At 32.0% G+C, this 13,468-nt stretch overlaps 1 protein-coding gene across 4 annotated transcripts; it reads left to right on the top strand.

The window, feature by feature from the left end:
- Positions 1-666: 666 nt before the first annotated feature.
- On the top strand, positions 667-3,795 carry LOC149547902 (mitochondrial phosphate carrier protein 3, mitochondrial-like). Of its 4 annotated transcripts, none has more exons than XM_089794811.1 (7): positions 668-1,037; positions 1,667-1,765; positions 1,875-2,016; positions 2,089-2,132; positions 2,805-3,019; positions 3,171-3,295; positions 3,380-3,795. In XM_089794811.1, exons 2-7 carry the CDS (start codon positions 1,750-1,752, stop codon positions 3,432-3,434), a joined length of 597 nt encoding a protein of 198 aa, XP_089650937.1. In that variant the 5' UTR covers positions 668-1,037; positions 1,667-1,749; the 3' UTR covers positions 3,435-3,795. The 4 variants fall into 4 exon arrangements, with proteins under 4 accessions (XP_089650936.1, XP_089650937.1, XP_089650938.1 ...); XM_089794812.1 differs by having other exon boundaries at positions 668-901; XM_089794813.1 differs by lacking the exon at positions 668-1,037 and adding an exon at positions 1,041-1,129.
- The last annotated feature ends 9,673 nt before the right edge of the window (positions 3,796-13,468 follow it).

Here is a 13,468-nt window from a genome sequence, read left to right on the forward strand (position 1 = left end):
GTTAATTAGTTTTAAATTTTTATTATAATTTAGAATTTAAATTTGGTTAAGTATTGTCTAAAAAATTAAGTATATAGTATTAGTCAATTATAATATTTAATTTTCAATAAAAGTATAATTTTGTAATAATAAAAATATTTGTTAAAAAGAAGATATTCAAGAAATAATATATAATGTATAATATTAATTGAAAGTTTTTCTTATAAGATAATAAATTAAATAAGTTTGATCTTAATGAAAATTTAAATTTAATAATTAAATGTGTGAAGTCAAAACATTTATAAAATGACTTATTCAATTATAGTTTTGAAAATTGATTCTCTAATTAAATCATTGTTCCTAAATTTATACAGAGAATTAATTTTTTTAATAGATTATTAAAATTATGAAAAAAAATATCATATAACATTATATATTTTAAAAAAAAGATAAAATACTTTAATAAATTAAAATAATAATATATTCTTCCATTACAGCATGATGTAGGATTACTAAATGATATGCAACTTGAATCTGAAAGTAACTTCAACTTCAACTATATAACCTTATAAAATGCCAAAATCCACTGTTAGAAATTTAATTAATTATTTTTCAGACTTTTGTTTACTGGTTCATGCTTTTAAGTTGCATTGATATAATTGCTCACTTTTTGGATACCAACAACAATAATAATAATAAGCACATGATGCTCAGAATATGCTCGCATCTTGACATTGTGATGGAGGAATCGAAAATGTACGCGAAGAATATACTCTCGAATCAGATTGTAATCAACAGCAGATTGCAAACATGGCATTGCATTTGAGTTTGTAACACTAAGAGATGCCTTCCATTCGTCACTCCACATATATAGCCATACTGGTTGTTCACCCTCTTAAATTCAATGGCTCTGTAATCCCTGGTAAGTTTGTTTGATCCATACCACCAAAATGAATTCATTTGAATTCTATTTAACCTCTGTATGTGGAGGCGTTCTCAGCTGTGGAATCACACATGCTGGTCTCACTCCATTTGATCTTGTCAAATGTAACATGCAGGTATATATACTTTGTTGATCAATGGTAGAGTTTGAACAGTCGAAGATCTTGTTATTTTGAAATTTAGTAGAATGATATAGTTCACATGTTAGGTAATGGTGTTTATGGAATTTATTATACTTGTATAATAGTGCATTTGGATTTGATTATATTTTAGAAAATTTAGATCTGACTCTGTGAAATAGTCGTGTAATGAAATTTCTGAATCTGACTTTGTCGAATTGTTGTTTAATGAAATTTCAGGATCTGGCTGTGACAAATTGTTCTGTAATAACGTTTCAAGATTTTACTGATTTGAAATGTCAAATAATAGTATTTTAGATTTTTGTTATGGAATTGTTATGTAATAGGATTTCTGAATTTAAATGTGTTAAAACTTTTGTATAAAATAATTTTTAGATTTAACCTCCTCTTGTCAGGATTTCTAAATTTCAGTGTTTTGAATAGTTGTGCAATGAAATTTTTGAACTTGACTATAGCAGAAATTTCTGAATTTGACTCACAGTTTTAATCGTCTTGAATATTTTGAGTGCTGTCTACTTTCAATTGTATAAATTAAGCTTTTCTTCACATTTGGGTGTAATGTAATGTAGAAGAGATCTCAATTGAGGGATTGTTTTTGCTTGCAGGCTAATCCATCGAGGTATAAGACCATTAGTTGTGTACTTGGACAGCTTTGTGATAAGCATGGCGTGGGAGCTTTGTTCAGAGGATGGTTGCCTACATTGGTGGGATACAGTGCTCAGGGTGCCATTAAATTTGGGTTGTATGAATTCCTCAAGATATTCTATGCTGACATTTTTGGACCAAAGAATAAGAGTCTGATATGCATGGCAGGATCTGCATCAGCAGAGTTAATTGCTGACATAGCTCTCTGCCCGTTTGAGGCTGTTAAACTTCAAGTTCAAACTCATCCTGACATGACACTTGGCTTCATCCAAGCTTTTGCACATATCTCGGCTACCCAAGGCTACAATGGGTATGATCTCTTTCTTTCTTTTTCATTGTTCCAGTTATAAAACTCATCTCATGGATTCTTATTTGTTGATAGATTTTACAAGGGCCTCTTGCCTCTCTGGGGAAGACAAATTCCATGTAAGTTGGCATCCATTTCAATTGCTTAACAAAATCAGCATTAGGGTTTGGCATCATTGTTTAGGCTGCATCTCTGGGCAAAATTATGTCTGTAATATGGAGACTTGTTCCCCCTTTTTCGCTTTATATTTTCAAGTTAGGGAGGCACGGGGGATTTGGGGACTTTGTTCTCTCATTTTAGCAAATTTCAAGGACGGGGTAATTCTAGTATTGATTATTTGATGGTTCGATTATTTATGTTCAATGTTCCATGTTCCAATTAAATGCAATGTTCAAGTATTTATACTTTCATATCTTTAAATCTTATATTGAAATACATCTTTTCATAACTAACATTTTTAAGTACCATATGTACAGTATATATAATCCCATGCCTAACTGTTTCAAATTAAGACCCCTCTCTCCCCCTATCCTCGGAAGCTTGTACCTGTTCCACCTCCCCCACAGGCCATATTACTATTAGGGTTTGACATTGTTTAATCTGGATTTCTGGGTATTTGTTTTGAACTCAACAATTCAATTGGAATGGATATGAACTTGTATATGCTTCGAATGGCTCTATCTATTGTACACGGCTTATGATCCTTACAAGACCATTTTATTGAAATCTATTATAGAAAGCTTTTCGGTTGATAAACAAAATGATTTAAGATTGGTGCTTTTCATTTACAGATACAATGGTGAAATTTGCTTGCTATGAGAAAACAGTGGATGGTATATACAAGCACATGATCCCTATACCAAAGGAGAAGTGCTCCAAAGCAGTACAGTTGGGAGTAAGCTTTGCAGCAGGTTACATTGCAGGTGTCTCTAGTGCTCTTGTTTCCCAGCCAGCAGATAACTTGGTTTCAATCCTAAGTTGTAGGAGCGGTCTATGTGTGATGGATGTAAGATTAATCTCTTACAAAGACTCGTATGAAATTAAAACATAGTTTTTTATTTGATTAAATAAATTGATTTTCTATATTCTATTATAGTTCTTCTTGTTGTTCTCAGTTTTAATTGTGTGTAATGTGTATTAATCTGTCATTTTTGTAGGCAATTAAGAGCATTGGTGTGGTTGGCTTATTCACTAGAGGATTGCCACTTCGTATCTTGATGGTGGGTACCATGACTGGAGCACAATGGGGTATATATGATGCTTTCAAGGTCTATGCAAAAATGTGAGTTTTTCAGTCTCCTACTACCTTGAATGATTTTGGTTTCCTGTCCATTCTCTCACTTAAAATAAGGCTTCTTTTTCACAGGCCCACTTCTAGAACAATGGCAAGAGATATTCAAATCCAAGGCTTATCCAAGTAATAATTCTCCAGTTTATATTGAAGACTATCACAAGGCAATGTGAATGAGGGTAATGCTTGGGTTGATGCAGCAGGTGATTGGATCATTTCAACAAACCAGGAAATCACATGTGAACCTTAAACTGACTGAAATCCCACACTCAGTACAAAGTCCGTCGAGAAGGAAGGCCCTATCCTTAATTACATAGGGTCTTTCCCATGTTTACTTCCCTGTATAGTTTATATATTTCTATATTCAAAATAATTGGTAGGATATATTGAAGAAGTTTGAATCCATCATACAGATGCTATTCTGTTGTAATATATTACTCTTCCTATATGTTTATATTATAGACTATTTCATAATTGATTTATTTGTATTTTATGTGTTAATATCAGTTTTTGTTTATTAATGGTTAATTGTAATTTTATTGAGATATTTTGTGTCTTTTTTAATTTATTGCATTTGAATCATTCATATTATTTTTCATGGATAGCCGTTGTAAATATTAATAATTTCAATTTTAATTTTTTATTTATTTTTTAAATATCAAAATATGGTTCTTCATAGAGTTGTTCTCCATTTAATAATAAAATAACAAGTTAGAAAAAGACGTACTATTTAATTATTTATAGAGATTAAAGATTTTTGAATACTTCTTATATCAATCAATAACTAATTCACATAACCACAAACTATATGTAACACTCAACCAGACAACCCAAAAGAAATTAACCTAAAGTTTTACTAAGTTTACGTTTTTTTTTGTTTTTTTGAAAAGATAATATACATAATAGTTATAAACGTAGCAGAAGCAATAACATACACTGAGACATAAACAACGCATTAATAGACTACATATCTTAAGGGTCCTATGACATAGAATCAAATTTAAGTTATGTGATTTTACTAATAAACAATGACTCTTGTTAATTCATTTTACTCTCATTTAATGTAATGTCATCACTTATTAAAATAACCTACAATGGGTTACCCGGGCAACCTCTTTAGGGCTCCAACCTCCATTGCAAGCCACTTCCCAACATAACATACAAATAACCTACCCTAAGCTCAATAAAAGCAAAAAGTTTCATATGATTGTAAAATACACATCAATTCTTAAACAAGCAACTGGAAAGCATCAAAATATCACTAATCAAAATAATAGGTTTCATCAATATGATCATCCTAACATGACTAATCCAAGATCAAGTACACATAAACCAAATTCATGACATCACATGACATTACCGAGAACAATAACTCCCGGCCTCTAGTAGACATCCTAAAATTGGTCAACACTCTATGTCAACCCAAAACCCAACACACAAGAAAACATACAACTGACAGTGTAGTTTCATAGTTTCTATTTGGTTTTGAAAACACACAGTTTTGGTTTAATAGTAAGGTCAAGTTTGCATTTCGTTGTAAGTTTTTAGTTTGATAAAGTTTTACAATTTTCCCCTTAAAACTTAACCCATTTTCACTTTTAGATTCGAATGCATCAATACCATTAACCTTTGAAACTAAAAATGCCTCTATTAAATATCATAAAATAATTTAAATTATTATTATTAAATTATTAAATGATAATTATCAATTATAAAACAAATTAAATAATAATTATTAAATAATTGAATAATAATTAACAATTAACATGCAATAAAAAATTATTATTATTGTTATTTTTGATTGGTAAATGACCGAAGCCTAGATTAATTATTATTATTTGTTTGAATTAATTATTGTTATATGTTAAGTGAAGGTAGATTCAAACCCAAGATCTCCCACATGAGAGGCTTGCAAGTTATTGTTGTGTTGAAGACTTTTGCCTTAATTAATAATAATATTAATTAAGTTAATTTATAAATAATTTCAAACCTTAATTAAAATATTTAATAAATTATATAAAAAATATTAATTAAAAAAATTGTTAACAAAAACATAAATAATAAAAAATTAATTAATAAAAAAATTTAAACGAAAGTCGTCGTGTTTAAAGGCTTGTCGGCCTGCAACAATATGCTGCCCCACCCTATGGAAGACATGGGGGGTAAGGGTTTGGTGGCCTCGCCCTCTAATTACTATTTTTTTTCTGAAATAAACATGGCCCCCCTCAATTCAATTTATCTATTTTAATAATATTTTTAATAAAAATTGTGAATTTAGATCTGATTGGAAAAAAAAAACCTGAATGAACAATTGGAAAAAAAAAAACCTGAATGAACAATCTCTTTTTTTGTTGTATTTTATAAATCAATTTCTCTCCCAAAACCCTACCTGATTAAAAATACCATCATATTAAATTAACAAAACGAGGGTTTCTAAAATCTCAATGCTCTTATATAGGTAATCTTAGAACGAAGATCGATGAAATATACAACAAGGGTTTCAATTTAATTAATTTGTTCACAAACAAAATCAAGAGAAAAAAAGCAGTATATTTCCAATCACAAGGGTTTTTAGTCAAATCTAAAATTCCAAAAATAGATTTATCTAGACACGGAGAATATAAGAAATTGAAGAATGGAAATCTACTACACAAATAACCCACAAGCATCTACCTAAATCTGATGCTAATACGACAATGCACAGAGCACGCAAATATTTTCCCTTTTTCATTTGAAAACCTCCTTCTCCGAAATTGCTCCTCCAAAACCAGCAGGTAATTGAAAAATAAACTCTCAATCTCTAATAAATAGTTCTCCCCTAGTTTAGGGCTTTGACCGTGTAATCACACGAAAACCCCTTTATCTTTTGTTATTTTTATTATATTTTAATATTCATGCACTTTTTTTTTCTTTTTTTAGGCAAAAGTGGCAAGCCACTGTAATTCATGCACATTTTTTGCAATTTAAAATATCATTATTTAATGAATTTCTTCCTCTCTTTAATTAATTTTTGAGATGTTTTTGATAAAAATATAATTTATTAAGTTAAGTAAAAAAGTATATTTCACATTTATTTTAAAATGAACTCCTAAATATATGATTATTAAATCAAATAAATATTATTACACCCAAAATTAGGCTTTAACTAAATCTTTAAATTTAATTCTTTTATTTAATTAATTTCTCAATTAATTAAATATCAAATTTTCTTAATAAAATTTTTATTAATTAAATCATTAAATACTCTTTTAATTCAATTCAATTATAATAGAAAATCACCATAGATCCACAAGACAAACTACGAAAACCCATCATAAAGTACTAAAAACTAGATGAATCATGAATTTACATTACTTGACGAATTCAAAAAGGTGAACATCTCAGATACTTGTCCTACTTTCTAGAACAATTGGCTTAAGGATGGGATTTAGACTCAAGAGTTATTTTCTCTCTCTTACCATTGAGATATTATGATAGGGTACGCTCATCCTAAAAATTCAGATAGGTCGATACTCGGTACCTACAATCTGCATAAAATCCACACATGTACATACACATATATTCTAAACTAAATAGGCAATGGTGGGAAGTGGTGCATCATGTAGATCCTGACTAGCAGGTCACTACAACTCCCTCCCTCAACCATATCAGAAACATCATACATAAAGTAAAACATACAGGTACACCATACACATGCAAGTATGGGGTAAGTATCCATAGAAAACACATAAATAATCCATCTAACTATCATCATGAAATAACTAAAATCAATGTATACAAGTATCACCATCGAATAATAATCATGCATACATTCAAAATAATTAGTGCCAAAGTAACTCATCGTATAATCAACTAAGTACGAAATAATATCCAACAATTTGGAAAATAAATGTCACTAATCATCAAACATAAACATAAAGCTGGCCTAAAAGAGTTCGACAATATAATATGAAAAGTCAACTAGGGGTAGGCACTACACCATAGACATCAAAAGAGATCAACAACATATTAATAGTGGCCATCAATTGTGGATTCGTAGAAAAGTTAGCTATCAAATTCAAGAGTGGGTAGATGGCTTACCCACAATGTGGTGATAATAGTTAGATTTTACAAAATGATTTTTTTACATGCCATCTCGACCATAGTATCACTAGATCCCCATGACAAGGAGGAGTAAGTGGTAAAATCCCCCTAGGGAGATTATTAGCACAAGGAACAATGATGCAGAGACACCTTAACTCAATAAGAACTCAAATAGATCTATTTAGGTAGTTCCAATTATCAAAGTGAATAAGGTTCTTTGGGAAACATTTGTAATCATTTTGGACCCACATTGTAAGACTAATGTCCTCAATAGGCCATGAGAACCCACTGGATCTATTGGATGCAATTGATTAATTGTGTGTTGTCTTTGATGTTACACAAATATCATATCAGTTGACAGACAATGTTAACTGAGCTCACTTGGTCAATAAAGATAGTCTTCCTTGTCTACCAAGCATTCATAGGTTTACTCTGAACAGATGATAGTATCTACTGAGCTCACTCAGGCATCAAAGGAATTTAGGTAGGAAAGAGTGTTAACTGAACTCACTCAATTAATGAAGGAAAAGTTGGATAGAGTTAGTGTTCACTGAGTTCACTCGGTTGCCAAAGGATTTTTGCAAGTTCACAATGTTAACTAAGCCTCTATTGGTTAACATAGAGAATCATTTCAAAGTTAGTGCCTATCGAGAAAGGTCGGCTTACGAAGGATTTTTTCTTGTTTTAGCATATGAGGCTTAATTACTTTATGTATTGATTGTAGCCAAGTATGATGATGAATATTGGTTATTGTAATTTGAATTTGGGCCAACTTGACATTTTGAAAGGTATAAATAAAAGGTCAAGTTGAGATTTCTAGTGTGTGTGCAAGTGTGTTGATTGAATTGAAAAGAAAAGAGAAGCAAACTTGAAGGATAAGCAGGTATCCTTGTGGAGCAAAAAAGTAATATTCGATTAGGAAGGATCAAGTTTAAGAAGAAAAGATATTTGGATTCAACAATGTAGTTGCATCACAATCAGGTCATTTCAATGTTACTCTCTAACCATTGTAGTAGTGATCCAAAATCTCTTAACAGAGTTGATTTAATAGCCAATTGCAAATCCTCTAACAAGATGGCAATCCCATTGAATTTTTTAAGACCTCTTGCAAGGCCACTCCTAGCAAGGTGATTAAATCCTCTAACAAGGTCACACCTAACAATGTGTTTTGTAACCTTTAACAGGGTTGGCTCCTATCAGGGCTCACTTCAGAAGAGTAAAAAATAGTAACTAGTTACATTGGTGTTTTTTTTTTCAAATTGGGTTTCCATGTTAAATCCTGGTGTCTCATGTGGTCATGTTATTTCTCTTATGCTTGCAAGTAACTAATGATAACATCTTAAGATTCACAAAGTAATTCACACTCTGCATTAACCAAGTTACAACAATCTCTATTTGTTTATCAAGCATCAACAATAATTAGTTTTCTTAGTCTAAATTATATTGTTGACATCTAAGGGATCTGGAACTTATTTTAGTGGTAACTGATTCACCCCCCCCCCCGCCTCACAGTTACTCTTTCTATATTTCCAACAATTGGTATCAAAGCTTTTGGTGCTAGAAAGAAAGGTTTCAAGGAGCTAAGGTAAAGATCAAGATGTCTTACAAGAGAGAGATTCCAAAGCTAAACAAAGATAACTTTTCAGCATGGTAGGGACTCATGAGACTTCATCTGGCCACCATTAGTGATTCAGGCTAAAAATACCTTAATGAAGAATACAAAACTCCTACTGGTACATTATCTATTGGATATCTTGTTGAGAAAAAGAACCATAACATCATGATGATTGATATTGAATCTACTCTTAGCTATGATGAATTTGATGAGATCAAAGAATGTAAAACTACTTTTGATATGTGGAACAAGCTAAAGGATATCTATGGTGGTGATGACAATGTAAGAAGAGCCAAAGCAGAAAGCCTTAGAGGATAGTTTGATCATATGAGAATGAGAGAAGATGAAAATGTTGCCAAATATGTGGAAAGAATCAAAGCTAGTATCAGCGCAATCAAAGCTTCTAGAGGAGAAATCAAGGAAGAAACTATTTAAAGTAAAGTTCTCTAGAACATTGCTTCCTATCTATGCAATTAGAGTATCTACTATTCAAGAAAAGAGATTTGACCCAAATCACAAGTTAAGTTTGGATGCCTTGGTAGGAAGATTGATAGCTTTTGAGCTAGACAAATTTGACAATTATGTTCTAGCTTCCAAAAATTTTGAGTCTGCATTTGAAGCTAAACTTTTACTCAAAGTGAAAGGCAAGAAAATAAAAGACATTCAGTCAAAATGTGAAGAGAAAACAGAGGAAAGTTTTGATAGTGATCTTGAAGTTGTTGAAGCTTTACTTACAGAAAAATATTCTAGAGGTAGAGAAAAGTACAAAGGTAAAGTTTCTTTAATCTTCTTTTCATGTGAAGAAATTGGTCATATTGCTGCCAGGTGTCCAAATAGAGAAAGAAAGGATGAGAAGAAGAGAGACAAGTACAAAGGCAAGAAGGAATCCAAAAGTCACAAATCTTTCAAAGACAAAGGTAAGAAGACTTGTTTTATGGCTAAAGATTCTGATAACAGTAAAGATGAAATAGTATACATTGTTGTAAAAGATGAATCTGATGAAGAAGAAGAAAAGATGGCACTTATCTCTCATGTCAATAAAAATGACACATGGATCATAGATAGTGGATGTTCACATCATATGACTAGAGACAAAACAAAATTTGAACACTTTGAACACTATGATGGAGGCAGTGCAAGATTTGGAAACAATGAACCTTGTTGCATAAAAGGGAAAGGCTAAATCTCATTAACCAATGAACTTGTATGTGACAATGCCTATTGGGTTGAAGGACTAAAATATAACCTACTAACTGTGACACAAATGATCAACATTGGATTCAAGGTAGAATTCATGCATGGCAAGACAAGGCTGTTGGATGACAAAGGGAATTTGATTAGATTAGGCAAACAAACAAGAGGTAACCAATTTTATCTTGATCTTGGTGATTGCTCATGTTTTATTGCTCAAATGGAAGAAAGTTGGTTATGGAATAGAAGACTGTCATGTAAACTTTGACAATATGGTCAAGATAAGAAAATTCAGAAAAGTAAGAGGTATCCCTAGTTTGAAGAAACCAAATGTTGGATTATGAAAAAATTGTCAGATTGGCAAAATGGGAAAGACTAGTTTTAAGAGCAAAAAATATCAATCTGAAGATGTCTTGGAAATTGTGCATACTAATTTATGTGCACCGATTAGAATAGAAAGTTATAGTGGAGAAAAATTATTTATTCTTTTTGTTGATGACTACTCTAGAATGATGACTATTATGTATCTTAGAGAAAAATCAAAGGCATTTGAGAAATTCAAATGGTCTCTAGCAAGAGTAGAAAAAGAAACTGGAAAAAGATTGAAATGCTTGAGATCAAACAAAGGTAGTGAATTCATCTCCAATGAATTCAATAATTTTAGCATTGAAAGAGGAATCAAAAGGCAAGTATAGCCCTTGGTACTCCTGAGCATAATGGAATAGCTGAAAGAAGAAACAAATCCATCATAGATTGTGCAAGGACTCTAATAATTGAAAATGATGTTGCTATCAAATATATACTAGAAGGAAGCCATCAGCACTGTAGTTCATACTTTGAACTGAGTACAATTGAATAAGGACTCACATAAAACTCCCTATGAATTATGGTATGGCTACAAACCCAATGTAAGTTACCTAAAATTATTTGGTAGTAAATGTTATATCTTGATTTGGAATCTGATTCATATTCTAAAAATAAATTTCTAGAGTCACCATTTGAACAAGAATCAGGTTTTGAACACATAGCTGCAATATTTAATTCATTAGTAGATAACAACTGCATCATACGAATAGTCTCTAGACAATTCTCACTATCATGATCTGTGGTCAAATGAAAGACGCACATATTTCCTTTTTTCGGTGCAACTTCAATTTGCAACCTAGGTTATGAACCTGTAAACTGCAGAAATCTACTTTCATTACTTCTTCCTAGTGAGTTTTGATAATTCTGTTGATAAGAGGTACTTTTTTATCGCTACTAGTTCATTAGACAACTTCTGAATCATCTCTTCTGATGATGTGGTATTACTAGAACTCCCTTTAGTTTGAAGTTCTTGTTTCCATTTTCCCATATAAATTAAATCATCCTCACATTCAATAGCTTTCTTCTGTGCGTCAGCCAGATCAGTGGGGCGTGCTCTTCTTAGATCATAATTGATATCTGGAGGCATAACACTAATAAAGAAAGTTTTTAGATTGCCAAGTGTGGGTCTATCAACAGTAGGAATTCTGCTATTAATCTTATTAAAATTGACAATGAAATCCCTCATGCTCATAGTTGGTTGCTTCTTAATTGAAGTCAACTGTGTTAGCAAGGCGTGTTCATCTTTTGCAATTTTGAATCTGGCCTCAAATTCAGTTCTCATCATGTCCCAATCAGTTATTGAGCTGTCAGGTAGATGATAAAACCAATCTGTTGCACTATTTGTGAGGGTTTCTACGAACAATCTTATAACAACATCTTCATGTCCCACTCCTCAGATATGAGTAGCCACAAAGAAAGCCTTAATGTGTTCATCTATAGTGACTTTTCCATCACTTGAGAATCTAGGAAAATTCTTCCTTAAGCCAGCCGAAAGTGGGTGATAAGCATTTAGCACTAATGGTCCTGTTGCCGCGGCCCATGGAGCAGCCATGATTGTTCTAGTAGTATATGGTGGAAAATTAATAACTAGAGGGGCAGTAACTCCGCAAAGTGCTAACACCTGACAAGTGGAATGTGAAGTGTTGGCGTCTTGATTTCTAACAGGGGAAGGGGGTCTACTCCAACTTTTACCTTCACCTTTCTGCTTTGGAACATCTAAAATAGGAAAGCCGAGCTCTACTAGTCTATCAAAGGTGGAATCTTGCCCAGCCTGTTCCTTGGTACTTTTGAGGAACCTAAATTGTTCCAGGATGTTGGGTCTAATTTATCTCTAAGCTTACTGTCTTAATTTTCTTTTCTCTCTCTGGATATCTCTCCTTTGAACAGCTCTTTCACAGGCTTCAGCTCTTCTTTATACCTCTTCTAATACCTAGCTAGCATTCTAATAATGTTCAGTGTTCCTTCTGTGCCTCCAAACGAATGTGTTAACAGATGAAATTATATCCTCTTGGTCATCTTGAAAACCAAGATTAGGTTGGAGCACTAGAATTATGTTTTCATGAGGTAGTACCATTTTCCCTCATGACATAGGCTTTCTGGTCAAGCAACTGTTCATTTCCCCAGCAGAGTCGCCAAAAATCTGTTGGTAAACAGATTTGTCCTTTCTTGTTTCTTGTGAAAATATGACTCTTAATGCCCGAATGATGAACAATATCTATTTACAATGGTTGAAAAGCCATTCTCTGATGACTAGCTTCTCTCTGAATTGGTAGGTACAGCTCCCTATGTGAATGATGTTCAAGGAATTATGTTTTGTTCCTAAAACTAATGCGGGGTATACTCTTAACCAAAGAGCAGAAGAGGCAAACCAAATTAAGCCTAACTAGAACTTAATTCAGGCAAGAAAAAATTCTCAATATTGAAATAGATTCGCGTACCCACACATCTTATGAATCCATAAATCTATTCGCATAAGGCTAGAATAAGCCAAAATTCAAATCTAAACTATAACTAATAAATCAAGAATGTTAACAAAATCTTTTAGCTGAATGAATCATAACAATACTTATCACATCCATTCATGATCTTGAAAATAGGGGAAAGAAGCTTTGTTCCTCCTTAATTCATTGTAAAGAAAAAAGGAAACATAGACTAAACACAATATCTACTAGAATAGAAAATGATTAACATAAAATACCATTTAATTGACTCTACAAAAAAAAAGTAATTCACACCAAAAAATTTCCGACCTTTCATTAATCATTTAACTTCATACATATAGAGTTGAGAGATGACCGTTACAATAGAAATTTTAATCGATTCATCTTCTGAGGATGACAAATGACAAGATGCCAGTTTGTCATATTACAAAATTTACATAATTTGCAAAATTTACATCAGAAAATGAA

Source organism: Cupressus sempervirens, chromosome 7, assembly GCF_028749045.1.
Source record: "Cupressus sempervirens isolate cs-2001-9-10 chromosome 7, ASM2874904v1, whole genome shotgun sequence".
In the NCBI taxonomy this organism is placed as follows: Eukaryota; Viridiplantae; Streptophyta; class Pinopsida; order Cupressales; family Cupressaceae; genus Cupressus; species Cupressus sempervirens.